We start from the raw sequence: 19,794 nt of genomic DNA on the forward strand, positions 1-19,794 counted from the left end.
CTCTTCAAATGAGGTTTAGACAAAGACACCGATTAAAAATTATCTATGGATCATTGATATTTTCCTTCCTTACATTACATCCTACTTGGCTACCAAGAGCAAATTTGTCATTTTTATCTGTTTTAAATTAGGTATTGTCCCACATGGCTCTATACTGTAGCCTTTACTTTTCTGTATTAACCTGTTGTCTCTTGGTCTGATACTCTAATTTAGCACCATGATTTTAGGTGTCAGTGTTATTCTGATAACACTCAGATTTACTTCCAGACCAAATTGCTCTGGAATCATTCTGTGGCTTCTGCACTTTTAGACAGTTTCACATCAGATGTTAAGATATAGATGCAATAGAACTTTATTAGGTTGAACTGTGACAAGACTTTAAGTATTCCTTATAGGGTCCAAAAATCAGCTTCATAAACTGGTCACATCAGTTGATATTGTTGTTAATGGTACTGAAATTAAACTCTTAATTTAAGTAAAAAATCTTGATATTCCTTTACTAAGGCCAATTTGTTATTTGCATTTCATGGTAGAAATAATACAAGGGCGTCTTCATTGTTTATGTACTGTAACATGGCTCAGTTAGTGCCCTTGCTCTGGCTGAAGCTTATCAATACAAGCCTTTAATTTATCCAGATTTTAATATGTAACACCTTATTTACTGTGGAATCTACTAAGTTACTATATAACTTTAATTATGTCCGGAACTCTGTGGCTCATCTGCCAACTAAAACTAATCTGCATCACATAATTGATGTAGGTGGCATTCTTATATAGTCCAGCACTTAATTGAACAGCTTTTCAGGCTTTCACTATCAAAACCAGATTCCACATAAAGGGAGATGAGGTCTTCTCTTAAGCACATATATGGAACCCATTGTTCAAATCCATCTGAGACTTTGTGACCATGGACATTTTTAAACTTGCTTGAATACTTGTCTATTCAGTACAACTTTATATTCAGGGGGTGTGACACATACTCTCTAGTCCTTTTAACACCACAAAAACCAGGATGAGATTAGGCATGTTATGCAGCTGTGGCTCTGCTATGGATTTACTTTGGTTTTAGTAGTCAATTTCCTATGTCCTTTTTATCGTTTTTCTTTTACTCTGGTTATGTGTATTAAGATTGCAATGTTGTACAGTACTTTGAGTTATTTAGTGCTTAGGAATGGATTATTAATAATAATCATTATCATCTTATGTCTTAAAAAAGAAATCCACTGTCACTTCACCTTACAACTGACTCACGGTTCTGTGCTTAAGATAATATCCCGAAAACATTTTGTGCATGACATTATTTTTAATATTTCTACCTGTCACATAACTTAAAATGTAACAATTTTTGTTAGTCAAGAAAACTAACAAAAAAAGAGGCCACAGAATTTATTTCATTTATGTCTGTCAAGGGGTTTCACAATACTAAGTCAACTTTGATGCAATGCATCTGGCACTGAATTGAAACAGAATAAGAGAAAGAAAATCAATAAGATGACAGAAGTGGCATTGCATGACATCTGCTACATCTACAATGACATGTTTGTAACCAGCCTTTATTTTGAAAACCAAGATATTCAAAGGTTTTGAGGTCAAAAGAGATTTTCGCCAGAACCATAGTTGTAAGTGACTAGAAGTGAGAGAAAAGTTTTCAAAATACCAATTAAAAAGCAATATGATACTTTTAGGAGAAACAAAACATTCCTTAAAATCTAATACATACCGTGGACGTGCCTTGGACTTTTGAGTGACCTGAAAAGTGACTGGAATCACAAAGATAATTATGACAAGAATAACCGCTGACAATGTCTTAGAAAGCTTAAAAGAGCACGCTTGCAAGCTTTATATTCTGTTGTACAAGTTTAAACAGCCAAATACAACATTCTTTATTCAGAGACCCACACAATCAGCATAATACCAGCAGATAAGTGGATAAGAATTATGGGCTTTTTCCCCAGCTTTCCTCAAGGCTAATAACAAATAAAATCAATGATTTAAATTTTATGTCAATTGCTAGTTAAACATGTATACAATAAATAACAATCTGCACCAGTCAAAAACACATCTCTTAAGACATACATCTTTATATGTGATCCAGATGTTAATATTAAGTGTCAGCAAGTGTTGTAAAAGTATGATGCATCTTTTTACTGAATTAGGTTACTCCAAAACACATTTTAAAGCATTTTTAATAATCTTCTTCATTCCAAAAACTTAGATATAAAATCCTTAAAACCCAATGTCTCCAAATGTTTCAGAACACCTTCTTTAAGGCTCAACTTAAACTATTATAAGTTGACAATATTAAAATAAGCACATCATAGTTCAAAATCAACACATGCTGATATGTGTAACAAAGAAATGTAGCATGACTTACCGAATAGTAAAGTAGTTAGAGAGAGTATAATTTTATGTTTAAGTCTGTTTGTTACTATCGGATATTAAATAAGGGTGAGAAATTTCAAATCTATAAATGCTGATGAGCAAGGATCAGCATTAGCACATGCTTTATAAAGTACTTTTGAGATGACATTTATTCTGCAACATAAGTACAAAAACACATGGTATTAAAATACAGCATAAACAAAACAGAAATGAAAAGGAATAGACTATACGCACATTCATTAAAAAAAAAACATAGTGTAATATGTCGACCAGAAGTAAAAAGGTTTTAAAACCTTTTCATACTAGCAGACTGTGTTAGAATCCAATGCAATTAAGCAACATTGATGGTAACTACTTCAAGAAATTACAAAAGTTCACTAGAACTCTAGTAGTAACAATAATGAAAGAGAAGACAGATTATTGGATTATATATTAATGGCAGTAAAGCAAAAATATTCTCTAGATCTAGAAACTACAGATAATCTGGGTCCCTGATAAATTTTCATAATTCACTTTCTATGTGAAGTCCATGTCATTTGATAAACAGAACACCAGTAGATTTAAATTATTTTTTTTGGTCTAAGGCTTTTTGCTGGTTACTGCTCCAACAGCTATAGCTGAGGAACTGCCTCCTATTACTGCTAAAGAAGGTCTCTTATAAAACATTCATAGCCCTCTTCCAAGACTAAATGCTGACCTCTTTAGGTCAATAATCTCATAGGAAGGAATATAACACAAGGATTACATTTCATCTGGAAAGTGGAATGGTTCTAAAGCATATGGTTAATAGCTTCAGGTTTCACACCCAAAGACATTAAATCTTGCAGGTTAGCCCTGTAAGACAAAGGCGGCTTCAAGTCTGACAACACTTTTATTATCTATAAGTTAAATAAAGTGAACTGATGGAATTTTGCTGAAAATTCAACCTGGGTCATCCTGATTGAAACTCACTTTAGTCTGATAGTTATTTGTCAAACAGCGAGATGGCTCTGGGTGATATTAGCGTGTTAAAGGCCAAGACTTCTATCTGCTACTGTAAACCTCTATCCAAGGTGAGTTAACCATTCAAAAGAGAAGTGACAGAAGTACCCAGATGTTTATAATGGTACAAGCAAGCAACATTGAGGAATGAACTTCGATGTATTCACATACAGTATCCAGGCAAATATGCACAGAAATGAGTGCAGGAAACAATTACATTTTTTACTTAGCTACCTGTCCTCCCTAATCTAGTTGTTAAAGCCAAGTGTACAAGGACATATTTCTTATAAATATAAAGAGAAAAAATGACATTTTTGTCAAATATTATATATATATCACAAGAGTCAAAACTAGCATTTACCTAATCGTCAACTTTAGCAAGCTGCAATGTACAAGGTTTACACTTACTGTATGCACTTGATCTTACTCCATTTTTTTGTAATTTGTAAGCAAAGGTCCCAGGGGTAAAATTTTTAACTCCAAAAACATGGATTTTGGAAGGGCAAACAATTTCTTACAATGTTTCACTCACTTTGCCTGACATATGTTATAATTTGTAGCTACCTCCAGGGTAATACTGTCATGTTACACTGGAGTCCTGGGACCCCACTTGAAAAACAAGGTCCTTCACATCTTCTGACAGGAAAAGCACCATATTGTAAAGATCAGAGAAGTCCATCAAAGAAAAAAAAATGTTTATACCATTAGAAGCCCACACGATTGAGGAACTCAGAGTGCAACTCCGGATACGCAAAATAAATGAATTTCTTCAGTGATATACTATCTGTTATACTGAAGGATAAAAAGGTTAAAAAAATCACAGAGTTTTGGAAAACCAAAAACACTGTTCAAAACTTCAATACTTCTTTAATCACAGGGTAAGATGTAAAAAGTATTAAACTAAATGTAAATACTATTGGATTAAATCTGTCTTTGCACAATATTCTAGTCCTAAGAAGAGGATATATATATATATCCTAGGATATATATATATAATATAATAGTAAAGTAATCCATTGCACAGATGAAGTCTCAAAGGTAATAAACTATACTGCTGAGTGGTTTAAAAATAACTACTATTCAACAAACTCTATTTTGCAAGTGAAAGTTTCAAAGGGAACATTTAACAAAGATAAAAAGGGAAACCACCAAGACATTTCCTTCGCAGCCCATAGAACTAGCTGCAGGGATAAAAATATTTCAACCTTGCTCCATTAACTCTCTGGAGACGGCATACAGTATGTTCCCCTTAAAGCCAGAGCTATTCCCATCTGTTAGTTTTAGAAGAGGCTGCAGAGCACAATCAGGATATGACACAATGAAGCATAAAGGAAAATAAGAAAGAAACAACTTCTTAGCAAGAAAAGCAAATATACTGAAGGGGAAGAATCCCCTTTATGCAAGAATGGTACTTGGCAGCATTTTTTTTCACAAATATATATTCAGTACATAATGCTGCAGTCTTCCTTATAATAAAAAACATCCACATTAACGTGGTTAATAATTAATTAATGTCACTTAAATAATAGATGCATTTCTGAGACACATTTTTACCTACTGAATTACTAAAGACCCATAGCACAATTAAAACTAAATAATGACAAAACACATTTATTAAATAAAGGTGAGAGTTATCAGAGAGATATGATCATATTTCTTTGCACTGTCCCACACATAAATATAAATCCCCTAATTGAAATGTGACCTATTTTATTTGAACTTATTCTGACCTATCTGGTAGACGTAAACTGTTAAAATCTGGATTAAATGTTTTTCTGTTACCTGCAAATAAATCTGTAATGTATTGCAAGACCATGGTACAAGCTTTAGCTTCTACTACAAGGCAACTGAAACACTAACATAATTGCCAGATCTGCTTCAATTAGCTGATAAATGAAGATTTAGTCAGGCATGAAAACAGCCAAATGTTGAACATCTGTAGGCTTTTTTTTACTACACAGGATTTCAGCCATTCACTAGAACCAGAGCGTTTTGCACAAGTTTTCACAGAGAAAAATGAAACATTTGACTCTTGAGAAAAATATAGGCAAGAACAAAACAAAATGCATTTTGTTTATTGAGTATTCAGGTTTGTTTCCATTCCCTTCAAGCACCTAAGTGGCCTCCAAAGGTATCCCATGCTGATACTGAACAAGTAAAATGCTCACTTGGTTAGTTAATGATCCAGAAGTCTTACTAGAACATTTTTACATTTGTTGTCTGGTTGGAAACCCCAGCTGTGACTACTGTACTGTACTTAAAGCATGAGAATGCTGAATGCTCAGCAAGTGACAGAAAACATATAAGCTGCTAGGAAACCTGGAGGGAAAGATTCACATATTTTAAGACGCTTCTTTCCTACTGCAAATAAATTTGCAATAAAACTTGAGTTTTAACTGAACTACCTAACCCAGAAACAGATCTACAGAATAATTATGTAATCATCCCATTAGTGCCATTATGTCCAAGAACAAGAAGAAATTATACTTTTTCATAGATACAGAAATTGATCAGGACCACATTTTGGTGTTTTTTGTTAACATAACTTATCTTTTGCATTAATATGAAAATGAACCATCATTACTTTTAACATTGTGTACTTATGATATTATATGTCAGTCTCTTATAGTTTCAACTTATCTATAAACTGATCATGTGCATAATAACTATATCATTCATCAGTGCGGAATACTTTACAATTAGCAAACATCTGATATGCTGATTACCATTTTCTTTATATCAGTTTCATAGAGCTGGCTGGATTGACAATGTACGCTTTCTGACTGAAAGTCAGTCAGCTCATGAATTCTACAGTACTACACTGAGAAATAAAGAAAACCAAAATATACTTCTGCATTCTCCCCAAGTGTTACTGCTTAAAGTATCCAGTAATATTAAACTACCACTATCTACCAAAGAAATTAAACAAAAGCCTCAGGATCAGCTCTTTTACTGCAGACTTTTTTAATTCATCCTAACAGTTGCACGGCAAGTCAAAGTATATTGAATTTTGGTAAGAGGACTAATAGGAATGAAACAGAAAAAACAACCACATTAAAGTAGATAATGAAAAATATAAGCACATTCCCCAATATATATGCATATATATAAATAAACTGATGTGTTCAATGTTGCATTTAAATGATGCATGCTGAGGCATTTTTTTAAACCTACCTCTAATGTTTTAGATTTTTCTATTAGTATTAAAATAAAGTGAGTCTTATCATTCCATTGTATTACTGCTTATTGCACAAGAACCTTATAGGAACTGTATTCACTAAAAAAAAATACAAGTCTATTACAACACTAGAACATAGCACTCAACTTTATGTTGTTATCATTCAAGCTCGGCCCCACTCATATCAGGGCCATCATACAGTAGTTACACAGAAATGTCTGTGATTAGTTGAATTGAAAAAAACAGTTCCTACCTTTTAGCATTTTCTCACATTCAAAGGTGAATTTATTTAACATGAGTGACTCTATATACCAGAATTCAGCCAACAATAATTGATGTCACTGTAATGTATTGGATATAAAGGCTTTACTATCTCTTTAAAGGGGAACTGCAGTCCCAATTTCTCAGACCGTTTAATAAATAAATCTCTGTAACAAAACAAATTAATTGACATAATTGAAAATAAAATTACCAAAATCTTGAACTTTGTAAAAGTACTGTAAGTCATCATGTTGTTGCAAACTCCTGGATTTGTCATGGGCGAGCGAAGCGGCTCACTGGAATGATTGTAATGCGATGTAAGAGTGAATAAGGACAGGTTGTGCAATAAGCATTTCTCCGCAGAACGTTTCCAACATGATCTGCATGCACAGTTAACACGGAATATTTGTTGGCAAAACATGTTTTCACAAGCCTGATTCTTCACAATGTCATAGGGCCACAACACCTCACTGGACGTTTTATTGCCTCGTTCTGAATTGCAGAATATGGCACTACTCATACCTGCAAATTTTGTTTTGTTTATTTGTTGTAAATTGGAGGTTTAACAAATTACTGTGTATGTTTTACATTTATTGGGGTTTGAAATACACTCATCAATGCTGATTCTTTCTAACCTCATTTAAAACGATGTTGCAGTTCCCCTTTAATACAAGTATTATTTTTTCTTTAGGAAAGTCTTAAGATATTTATGACTTTTATCCCGGTACAATTACTTTAGTTTACTTACATGGCCGTGTATGCAGGTACATTTAATTTATATTATTTTAATAAAGGCCTTTGATGTTAATTCATGAATTGATGCTTAGTTAATGATCAGTTAGTTTTTCATAAACCATCACTATAATCTGTGTAGAAAGGTTTAAGATAGCTCTTAAATTTAATTTTAGTAAACCATGAAATTCAAATCACCGTCTGCATTTCATGGAAGAAATGTTTTCAGGATAAATTGTAAAAATGTCCACACAAATCCTTTTGTACATGTGTGAAATCTTAATCTTAAACCAGTTGTTCAATTTTCACTGTTTATCATCCATATGAAAGATACTATAATTGAAGCCAGTAATTAATTCAATTGAACACTGAAAACATGACATGTAACTATTTTCATAGCTGTATGATCCTGAAACCCCCCCCCATAAACAACCATTGTGACTTCCCTAAGAATTAAAACAATCATTGTGTTTAATGCAAACTGAATGCTGGCTGCCTCTTGTGCTTGGCCATTACTCTGCAGCAAAGAAATTGCCATTGAATTTTGATTATATTGCCTTAATAAAAAGTAATGAAACTGGCTCATGCTCTAGTAGGTTTCCTTTAAATGATACACAACAGTGAACTTGCAAAGGCCACAACACTGCAGAGTTGATTGAGGATGACACATCATCTGAGAAAGGCCGTACTAGCCTGTCATGGTGGTTGGTTGTGCTGATATTGGCTAGATTACTTGCAAAGGTTTTTACTAAACACTCTCGACACAAAGTTCTTCAGCTCCACTTAGAGTAAGAATTGACTTTTAAGACTCACCATCGATCCGGCTAACAAGTTCTTCCAAAGCTTTCACTTTCCTCTGAATTCCAGGCTGGGCAAAGGTATAGTTGTCCTTGGAAAATTAAACAGAGAAAAATTACGTTCACCATTTTCAGCTTTGAGTCCTTCAATCCAACAGAGATGATTATTATACTATTTTCTAAAATGTAATCAGCTATATTAATACATAAAGAATCTTAAACACAACAGTCTTAAGGTTCTAATTTTTTCCATGTACTTGCAGTATTTTCATTTATGAAATATAGCTGGTTTAATACTTTTGAGAGATACAATATCAATAACTGATGTTTAATTTGAACATCAGTTTCCTTGTTGACAGTGTTGATCACTGTTAGTTCTCATGCATGGGTGTAATCTTTGTATTTTCATATAAATAGATGCCACAACAAATGTTACAACATAATATTTTTCTTTCTTTAGAACTTTCATGAGGAGTATTTACTTTGAATAATTGTCTTACATTAATATGTTCCAGAATTTTCTACTTATTTTGATATTGCCAATTGTACCAAAGGTCTACTTTTCTGATATTACATTAGTCTCTTTCTGAGATCACATTAATCTGTTTTCTAATAGTCTCCATCTTTACATTTTTTTGCTGAGTGATGGCTTTGTTTCCCCACAGATTTGGAGAAAGAAACATTTACTTTAAGCCAGAAGAAGAAAACAAATCGAGCCAGTAACGACAAACCCTAAAACATGCATCTGCAAAAGCATGAAGAACAACACAGTGGAAAACAAGGCTGAGGGCTGTATAGCGCACATCTGGCACAAGATAATGAAGAAAGCTGGCTACATGACTTTCATTACGTACAGTACAGGTAGCGAGGTAGACTCTGAGGAGAAGCAATACAACAAATTCTCACATTTTAAGGCAGGGTAAAGCTGTTATTTCTAGAACACACAATTATTTGTATGAAGACTTCAAAATTTAGAAGTACTGGAGATACCAACAGTTTCTTCTTGACACAAAACCTTGAAAAATGGTGCAGTAAAGCGATATCTGTATATAAATTACCTTCACAATGTTTAAAGTAAAGAAAAAAATTGATAACACAAGATCTGAATATTTACAAGAATCCATCCGTTTTACTTTATTTGCTTTTTTTTTCTTCCAGTTAACACGATTTCACAACCAACATTAAGGATTCTATGTTCACATGTACTACGTCTGTTGCTTTTAAAATATTCTAACAATTAACAGCACACTCATCTTTTGCTTTTAAATTATTTAACACAAATGTGTGAGATGCTTTATTAAAAGTATAAGATGCCTATTTTACTAATACATGCTTTTTAAATGCAGGCTGACCTGTTTATGCTGTACCAATGACACATATTATGAACATTAATAAGGCTGTAAAAGACTGGATAAATCAAATTTAAAAAAAAAAACACTTCATCTTCACTGAGTGTGTAACCTTGGGAAAGTCAGCTATCTCATTTTATATTGGTTCCAACCAGCTGTTAAAATGGACTTTATTAACCTCCCTGTGGAAGCAGGACACTACCATGCATTTAAGGAAAACTGTCCTGGGCAGCCCATCTAAATGCAGTTTGCCCTTCTATGATAAGAAAACCCACTAACAAATCCAGCAAGAATGACAGATTTCTACAGCATGGTGTGTCAGAGATTTGTTGAGTTCTGAGTGCAGGCAAAAGGAAAACATTAAATTATGAGCTTATTAACTAAAAATGTTTAAGACTGCAATATGAACCAACAATGATGGATTATAATGTTAAACTCCTTAACACAAAGCATCAGACACTGATATTGATAAACAATACTGCTGGATCCCCATTCATATTTCACAGCAATTAATCCACAATTGAGAAAAATCAAATAGCCAACGATCCAAAAAGAGATTGAGTGGGATGTTCACAAAGATCATTTCAAGTACAGCCTGCCGAGTAGTTTGATGTATGCGAGACTGGAAATTTATACAAGATGAGTGAAGGATGCTCAAGGGTATTATGGTGATCACTAACTCAGGATGTCCACTGGAATATAATATACAACAGTTCAGCTCGACAGCACCTCAGAAGTGCATGTATCCTCACATACGTTCATCGTCACTGTCATTGGAGCCTAGTCTGTGTACTCTTTTCATACAATATACTGTATACTGTAGCAATATAACCTGCAAGAAGTCAAAAAACAACATTAAAATTGAAGTCTTAGTTGCTAAGTAGTTGGTAATAATTTAATCTATTTTACAGTCACAAGAGTTTTTTTCCCATATATATTTATTGTGCAAGAAATTTAGTGCATTAATAATGTAATGCCTTCACCTGTGACAGCAGTACTCTGGGTGGTACAATAGCCTAGGTCTTACAAATCATACCACACAGACACATAAGTCATTCATATTCAAATATGTACTAACACAATAATTGTTTGCAAACAATCTGACTAGTTTTAATAAACATTAATTAATGGTAAGTAGAGGTAATTAATTATTGACCTGCTGACTCTTTTTATATGTTACAGGTTATAAAGAGTTTCCTGTGGCATCTTGTGACTTGTTTGAAGAATTCTAAGAAGGCATTCAAAGTGGAAAATACAGGTATAATCCTAATGCTCATCTCAGCTGATCATTATATCTACACAACACATTCTTTTTATAATAACTACTGTCGAATGATGATCCTCCAAAAAATTCTTTCTAGAACATCTATCTTCATCTACCATGATTATCCACCTTAATCTGGCAAAGCTGTAATTTTCATTCATCAAGTCAATGTAAAGGTGTTAATGGCTATCGTATAAGTATTCTCCATGGCCACTTTTCTCTCTTGGTATCCAGTCCAGTATTTCCTAGGTTAGACAATTATCTATTCTTTTTATTTATTCAGCTCATTGCCATGTCAGTCTGTACAGCGTGAAATGTTAGGGGATCTTTTGTTTACTATCCCCCTGGAACAGGCTTTTCTGAACTGTAAGGCAGCTCATAATACAAATGATAAATGGATTTTGTAATACAACATTAGAAGACTAGACTAAGAAATTAAACAAAAATATATCTAACTGCCAGGATCAAAGGTCTAAAGCAATGTCCTCCGTCTCTATATCTTTCATAGAGATGTATAGATATGCACCTGTATGGAAGAGTGGGGGTATAAGGGCATACACATATCTTTCCAATATAATTATAAAAGCCAAAAATGATTAAGGATAAAATTACAGTACAAAACCCACATGGTCATAGAAGTAATCATTTATTCCATAAAGTATGAATTTTAAAAATAAAAAATGTCACCATGATTTAAAAATTGCCAGCCTTCCTTCATCAACAAGACGATGAGAGGAATGGAATGTATTTCAGCAAAGAGTTGTTCACTCTTTAATCAAAGCCCAGTGTCAAGACACTTGGTCATTAATTGTTGTTCCAAATTCATATTCAATTTTTTGTCAAAATGTCAGGGGGCAAAAACACACATTACTTGTTACTTTAACTTAATACTTCTGTATTTTAAACCAAAATGCTAACATAGCCATTAAAATAAAAGGAAAGTGTGGTGATAAAAAGATAATTTCAAGAATAAATCTAGGGTACAGGTTTAAGTATCAAGCAGTGACATGCTTCAGATGTTCATTAATTTCAATGTAAAATACACCAAATAATATTTAAGAAAACCTAACAAAAATGAAAGAGAAAGTATCATAACAAAGGCCTAGTGAGGACTCATTTGGAATATCAGGAAGAATTTGGTCACGTCATAGGAAAAAATGTTGCTCTACAATCTGTCCACAGAAAATTAACTAGTTACAATATTAGGCTAAAGGGAAAGTCCTACACTGTCAGGCTGACAAAACACAACTTTTTAAATACCGAATAAAGAAGACTATGAGGCAAGTATTCAAAATCCATAAATGTATTGACAAATAAAGTGGACTTCTTCAGAATGAACAATGAATCACCAACTAGAGGACACAAGAGGTACTGTATGTGGTATTCACTTAATATGGAAATGCATTTGAAATCGAGAAAAACTTGACCTTTTTTAGGGTTGTGGGAGGATGGATCAAGCTACAAACCATGTTGTTAAACACAACAGTCAGGCATTTTTAAATGGCTGAATGAGATTTTGACCGATAAACATCTAACTACCAAATAGGCAAGATTCAAATACCTCCCTCTCATTTGTAACTATCCTAATGAAAGCCTAAATACAAACTTCTTACAAAATACAAAATATGAAAACACTGATATGAAAGGGCAACTATTTCCATAACAAGGAAGGTCTGTGACAGTATTATTTGTTTTTTATAAATAATTTGAATTACACTTACATTGCAAGAAAGACTAGGTTCAATTTGGAAACCATCATGTTACTGTAGTTAATATTATATCAATAATATCATTAACTTAGATATCACAGTTAAGCAGAAAAATATAAAGCATTAACATAACACATGAAAACATATAATATGGAATTCATCATTACACAATTTACAGACTAACTTGTTGTGTGTTTGTGATCAACAAACAGATATTAGAGATCCTTCCAGAAGTGAGTCTGAAAATACATTACAGAAGGTACCCCATGTGTACAGTACATGCATGGAAACAAACACTACACACACTAGTGCAGTTAAGCCTGGCAGTGATGCTGGTTTCAATGCTGGGATGACCACAAAAGCATCCAATGAAGCTGGTGTTGTATAGTACTAAGGGAAACTGTTGTGTTACAGTGGTGTGTCATGCTGTAGGAGAAATGGATCACAAAAGTGAGACCAGACAACAATACAGTCTTACTTCTGTGATGTCATGCTTGGATATTGGAAATATGTACTTTAAGACATTTTCATATAATTATTTCTATCTTGTCTTTTGTTAAGTGATATAATAAATAATACACAAACAGAAATAAAACTATATAATTCATATAAAAAGCTAATTTAATAACATTGTTTTAGAGAAAAAGCCAAATAAGGAGTTCTGTTTAAAAAGCTTGGGAAATCTTAGATCACACACACTAGTAGAATAGAAATGACAGACATGCACTGAGAGCAGAAACAGATCCTCCCCCATCTTATTTTCATATGCTGCAAACAAGAAGAAGGTCTGGGATGTGTGCCAAGAAATAATGTCTTGGGCATATACAGTAGAATGAACTGAATCAAAAGCTGAACTGCATGACAGAATTAAGAGGTCTTTGCCATTCTGGGCAAAGGCATCCATTCAAATATGTATTATATGTACTAAAATATTCCTAAAGGGTGCCGGAGTGGAATTTAATCACTTAGCAGAGTGAAACACAATGCCTGAGTGTATGACAGAGTTTAGAATTGGGTAACATATACTTCATAAATGCAAATAAACATCTAGTTTGTGTACCAAGAGAACACATGCACAATCATTAAGTAACAGAATTGTCTTGGGAAATATGATTCTGTGCTATATTGGTTTCTGCTTCTTTTTAATTGGAATAGAGGAATATCCAGTATGCTTACTGGCTTCATAGAAATACTGTACCTGGCAATAAATAATCATCTTATAATGCTAGTTTCTATAAAGAAGAACACCTCAGCTCTACCATTGTGCATAAACTTAATAATATTTCCGCCCATTCATAAATTATTCCACATTTTTTTGCATGCAAAAAAGTTTTTTACACCATTTTTTGGTAACAGTATCAATTTTGATAAACCTACATGGGCTGTTTTTGTATCTAAATTCTTTGATTCAATTTCAAATTAAAACAAATCCATACAACTGAACATTTCTTTACTGCTTCAGAGCATGTACAAAGTTAAGGATAGGTCAACCAGAGTCAACTGCAGGCAGATGACACAGCTTGCTTACTTTACACACTGTGTTCAAGGATATCCTCCATGGTTAGGGAAAGTTCATGAAAACATTACCCTTAATAAAACATGAAGCGTTCTCACACACTTTTTGAATAAACTTGTACGAATCAAGATGAAACAAAACACACTTTCATTTAACTGAGCTACCAAAAAACTACCATGAGCAGCTGAACATGTACACGCTCATTTACACAGGGAGCTCCCAGCAGTAGCCACAGGAATAACTGAGTGCCAAGCTGAGGTAGGGGAGAACTGACAGGAAGAGGACAGTTCATGCACCAAATTATAGATTCCTAAACCCTAATGGGCACCTGCAGGACTGTGTTGAGATCAATGTGTCCTTTGTCAGTTTGTTGTCCTCCTGACATTAGCTCCAGGGACCACAGAGTTTGCCTTCAGTTCCTCCCATGAGGTACAAAGCGAAATGGGATGAATATCAGTTGACATGTTATAATCTAGACTAGGATTTCCAAATTTCATGTAATGAAGAAACAAAAGATAACTTCAATTTATGTAGCAGATCAAAAGTGAATTACAGACATTTTAGGTAAAAAAAAATTGAATTACTGTATTATGAAGAATATGTGTTTCAATGGTATTATTATTAGTAGCACTGTCACCTTCTCTTTCATCTCTGTAAATTTTAACATGATTATGTAAGGCTGACAGTTATTTGTTCTGAAGAAAGCAGGATATCTTCCATTGAATACTACTGTTATTTGAGATGAAGTAGTTAGAAAAGCACTGTTATCTATGTTTTACTGTAAGTTCATGGCACATTGAGTAAATAAAACTCTGAAAGTATAACATTTTATAATTTTCCTTAATGTAAGGAAATAATCTTAGGAAGGAAAAAAGATTTAATAATGAGCTAACATTTTAATAATATATTTACTAAAGTTTTACACATCTTAATATAGGTCTGTTGTTGTGGCACGTCTTTTCACACATCAGTCTGCTTTTTTCATATTGTATTACAACATTTTAACAATACAGAAGCTGCCTGTACCATGTATTAAGACCTCCCAGAAGTTTGTTTTCATAATTACATTTACATTGCTAAAGCTGCTCATAAGGAAATGCGAAACTCCACATTTAATTAAAGCCTAAGTTCTGAAATCAGGTAATAATACATTATATACACAAGTGTATTCTGGATTGATACAATACCATTAATATGTTGCTCTTGACTCAAAAACATCTGCTATGGAGTGCAAATTTTATTTTGTTCAAATGTTATGTAAAACTATTGAAATCCTTTGACTTAACTGCTAATTCATATCTTGTCTTAATGATTTCCTCCTTCCTTGGGTTTTGTTTAAAGCATTTCCCATGCTAAACTATTGTGCATCAAAGTTGGTTATGATAAAAACTCCCTGCTTCACCTCCTCATATCAAACCTCAAGTAATATGTTCAAGAACAGGCAGTAAACCATAAATATTATCGTAACAAATTTGGCTAGGTATACACTAGACACTTAAAACACATTAATCAGCTCCACAAATTCTGCCGTGTCAGGAATTTGAGAAATTACCTACTCGCTATTTTGAACTGAGGGTCAGGATTTCTCTATATTTCCCAATTTTAATCAGGGAGACAAAACTGTGAATGAAGACACTTATTTCACAATATATACTTTGTTTCATTCTCCAAACTAATTAGTGAATTTTATTGTACTTTTAAGAATGACAGTGACTATACTTGCTGTATGTAAAATATAAAATACAATTCAGGTACAGTGGTTGGGTGGGCTAGTGTGCTTGCTAGGCATATCCAGATCACTGAATGACTGAGCAGCAATTACATAAGCTGCCTAGGACAACTCAGAGTCTTTTCCCCCGCTAGTTGTTACCAGTGTTTAATGCTATGCAATACTACAGTATGTCTAATGAGAGGAACAGTAGAGGGAGCATGAGTTTCAATGATTAAGACATTGTGTTAGCTTTTTAGTTCAGGATATACTTCCTGATAACAAGGCAATTAAAAAAAAATAAGAACCTTACAGCTTATGTTCCTTTTCTTTATAAAACTCTTTATCCAGAGACACATATAGACATAGGCCCTCCATGTCCATTTTGAGATCACTAATAAAGCATTATTGTTGGACAAATATCTCATTTATCACATCTCTTGGAGCAAGTACCCTTTTTATTTGCACTGGCAAAACAGGAAGAAGACTTGCCAACTATTTGAGGAAACATCAGAGCTGTGAGGATCAAAGATCGCTTCAAGCCAATAGTTTTCAATTCTACCTCTACCAGTCATCATCACACTGACCTTTCTTACAGCATTCTTTCACAGGGATTCAAGGACTCTTAGTCCAGAAAGATAACAGAAGCCACAACTATCCTTAGGCTAAGTTCACACATTCCCTCAGCTCTTATTGATTGACTAATTTCTTTCTAAATATCTCCATTCATTTGTAGATTCAGCCTTTCACATTCTCAGTGGAATTCATCTCCCAGTTTTATTTGGATTATGTTTCACACCTCCTGTATCCATTCTCACATTCTCTTTTCTTTGCTGTTCCCCCCTTCCATCTCCCACACACCTGAAGGAGGCTCCACTGCCAAAGCAATGTATTAGCTTCTTTCTTTTACATTTTCTTTCATCTCCCAGCTCAATAAATTCCTCTGATAAGTTATATTTGACCAGTTACTAAATTCTTTACTGATTTTATAAGCTGCATTTGTTGTATGCCTATACTGTATACTGCACATCCTGTTTCTTTTACTACTTTAGCTTTCCATTGAAGATGCATTTTTTTAATGAACATTATCTAAGAACTACACAAGTAAATGTTAAGTAATATTCACATTTATACATACTACGTTCTTTAGAAATCAACATTTAATTTTCCATGTAATTACTGTATTGTAAAATACAGAAAAATTAATTACTGTAGTAAGTTATATTTTGTCATTCAAAATTATTCAAAGGTTTTAAAAAAACTGCTTTTGTCAGATCATATTAGAAGACTTTGTGGCTTTGCTCCAAGACGTGTTTATGAAATAAGAAACAATGCAGTTGAGTATTAGATGCAAATGGTTTCTCACATAAAAGGCTACTGAAGCCCAAAATAATGTATGTACATGGCTCAAGAACTGGTCAACAAACAGAAAATGGATTCTTATTTGGATTTTATGTCATAAGTAGGGCAATGTAGGGATGTAAAAAAAGGAATAAAGTACCATGCTTAAGTGTATAAAAAATAATGGAATTTTAAGAAGACTTAAAAGAAGAGCAAAAAATATTCCTAGTCCCAGAGGATTGTCATATATGACCAGGTTAAGGCAGCTAAATCTCTTCAGTCTAGAACAAAAGAGATTGAAAGTAGATTTAATTCAAGTATATATAATCCTAAGGAGTACAGAGTCAACCCATTTCACACTAGTAGCAAACCAAGGACATAGGGTCCCAATTGGAAACATAAAGGGAATTCATACAATGAAATGCTTCTTTGCACAGAGTTGTGGGTACATAGAAGAGGTTTTATAACCAAGTGGCTGAGCCCAAAAACGGCAACATTTTAGATTTACTTAACTGTTAAGCTACTCAATGTCCTCCTCTTATTTTGCAACACTTCTGATGTAATTATAATGCAGTTTAAATTTTATTTTCTTCTCTATCTCTAATAGTAATAGTACAGAATAAAAGCTCACTTCCTACAGTTAATATAATATTGTCTTAATGCAGACTCATCATCTTTTCAAATTTGCCAGATTCTAGTGTAGTAGATACTGTAAATCAATGTATACCTGGAAACCAGGGGACAAATTAAATTAAATATATAACCTATGTTTAATTATATACATAGTTTTCAAAATAAATTAATTTTAATTGTGTCTCTCCCCCTCATGGTGTCACTGTGGTTTCTATGATCAGTGATAATTCAGTTTACTTTCCTTATCTTATTGATGGTGCAACAAGCTGTATGTTTATCTTTAAAATGTCTAAAAGCCAATGTCAAAGACAATAAGATATTAATTCTCCCTCCTACACTCATTCTTCAGCATTTTGTTAAGATTACTTTTTCTGTAAACAACCTCCTTCAGATCACTTAACAGTTTTTTGTGTGCTTTAAACAGCTTGATAGCTGGTATTCCTATGGGGAAACCGAGAATGAGAAAACCTGAAAGACACGCATCTTATTCAGCCAGCAGATTGAGAAGATCAGTGGGCTGTAACTGAAATGTACACCTGTCAATAACTGCAAAAATACCACCAGTCAGGCAGAAAAACTCTGTTCTTCCTATCACACTGTGACAGCATTACCTTTCCTCTTAGGAATGTCTGATTAAAAATAATTGGCACGCGTTTGCTCACTGAGATAGCCTAATAAACAGAATATCAGGGAGCATGTATGCAATCGGGGTAGTATTTCCTTCAGCTATTATAAACAATTCTAAAAAAACAAAAAAGACAAGAGTCTAAACTTCAATATACTGTATATTAAATACAATATCCCAGAAATTTGCAATAACAAATTTTACAAAAATGCAATTATGTTAGCTTTGTGAGCAATGCATTAGTTCCTGCCTAAACTGAACTGGAATGTTTTCAATTTAAGGTCAACCACTAGGTTAACTACATTAATTTTTAATCTTCCATGAGAACCTATAAAACATCCTATTTATCGCTGTGATGTTCAAAAGTTTACTTGGTTCTGAAAATCACACATCTGATGACAAGCAATCACCCTCAATATTGAGTAGAATTATAAAAAAGCAAGCCCTTAACAATGTATGAGTTAAGTTAATTTTTGAGTAGTAAGAAGAAGTATAAATAATACCAAGCAGGCAGAATATGCAGGCAAAACAGAATTTCTTTTCAAATACAAATTAAAATGATAACCAAACATATTTTTAGAGAAATGCTAAAACTAGTTTTAAAAACAAGTAATTGTTAAATTATCAATATGTGGTCCCATTAATTGGGTTTTGTTATGTCATTCTTTAGATAAAACATTATTTCTTAAGTCATTTCACTGTCTTTATATCTCTATTGGTTTCCATTGTAAATAATATTTTCATCTACAATACAACCTACAGTATACATTTTAGGTAATTCCAACAATTGCGACAAAAGCTTGCACTCATATAGAGAAATGAAGCAAGCACGAATACTGTACATTTTCCAGATTTTGCCTGGGTACTGAGGCTATAATACTAAGCCATTCTGTTTCCGAGATGCAAGATAAAAAAAGATGCAGTTGCAGCAGTGGATTTAGATATAAAATAGATAGCTAAAACAAAAACTGTATGATGTACTCAAGTTACAGAGACCCTATTAGTATTCTCAGAATCATTCATAGGCAAAACGCCAACTGAATGAACCTAATTCATTGCTTCAAACACACTGAAATAGTTTTCCAGATGGAACCTGCCATTGACGTACGCTGCTTCCAAGGACAGTGCCAACTCATGTCAAAGCAAGCTTAGTGTCATTTGGGGGTTTATTAGTGCTAGAGTATAAGCTCAAATCAATCCAAACAAAATAATAAATGGATGAATACCCTGCCAGTAAATTGTTTCAAAACGCAGACTACAATAAGTTATCACATTTTCATCCTGGCATGTATGTCAATAAACCATTTAATCAGAGAAG

The 19,794-nt window shown here is 33.4% G+C and overlaps 1 protein-coding gene across 6 annotated transcripts in view; it reads right to left on the reverse strand.

Annotated features, from left to right (window-relative positions):
- tbc1d22a (TBC1 domain family, member 22a) overlaps positions 1-19,794 on the reverse strand; it is a 217,078-nt gene that overhangs the window by 89,507 nt on the left and 107,777 nt on the right. For all 6 annotated transcript variants that reach the window (XM_088645042.1, XM_088645041.1, XM_088645038.1 and 3 more), the window contains one exon: positions 8,348-8,423. In XM_088645042.1, the coding sequence (XP_088501168.1) occupies positions 8,348-8,423 (76 nt within the window). The remainder of the gene's footprint in view (positions 1-8,347; positions 8,424-19,794) is intronic.

The sequence above is a fragment of the Lepisosteus platostomus genome, chromosome 9 (genome assembly GCF_059453375.1).
Source record: "Lepisosteus platostomus isolate fLepPlt1 chromosome 9, fLepPlt1.hap1, whole genome shotgun sequence".
NCBI lineage: Eukaryota > Metazoa > Chordata > Actinopteri > Semionotiformes > Lepisosteidae > Lepisosteus > Lepisosteus platostomus.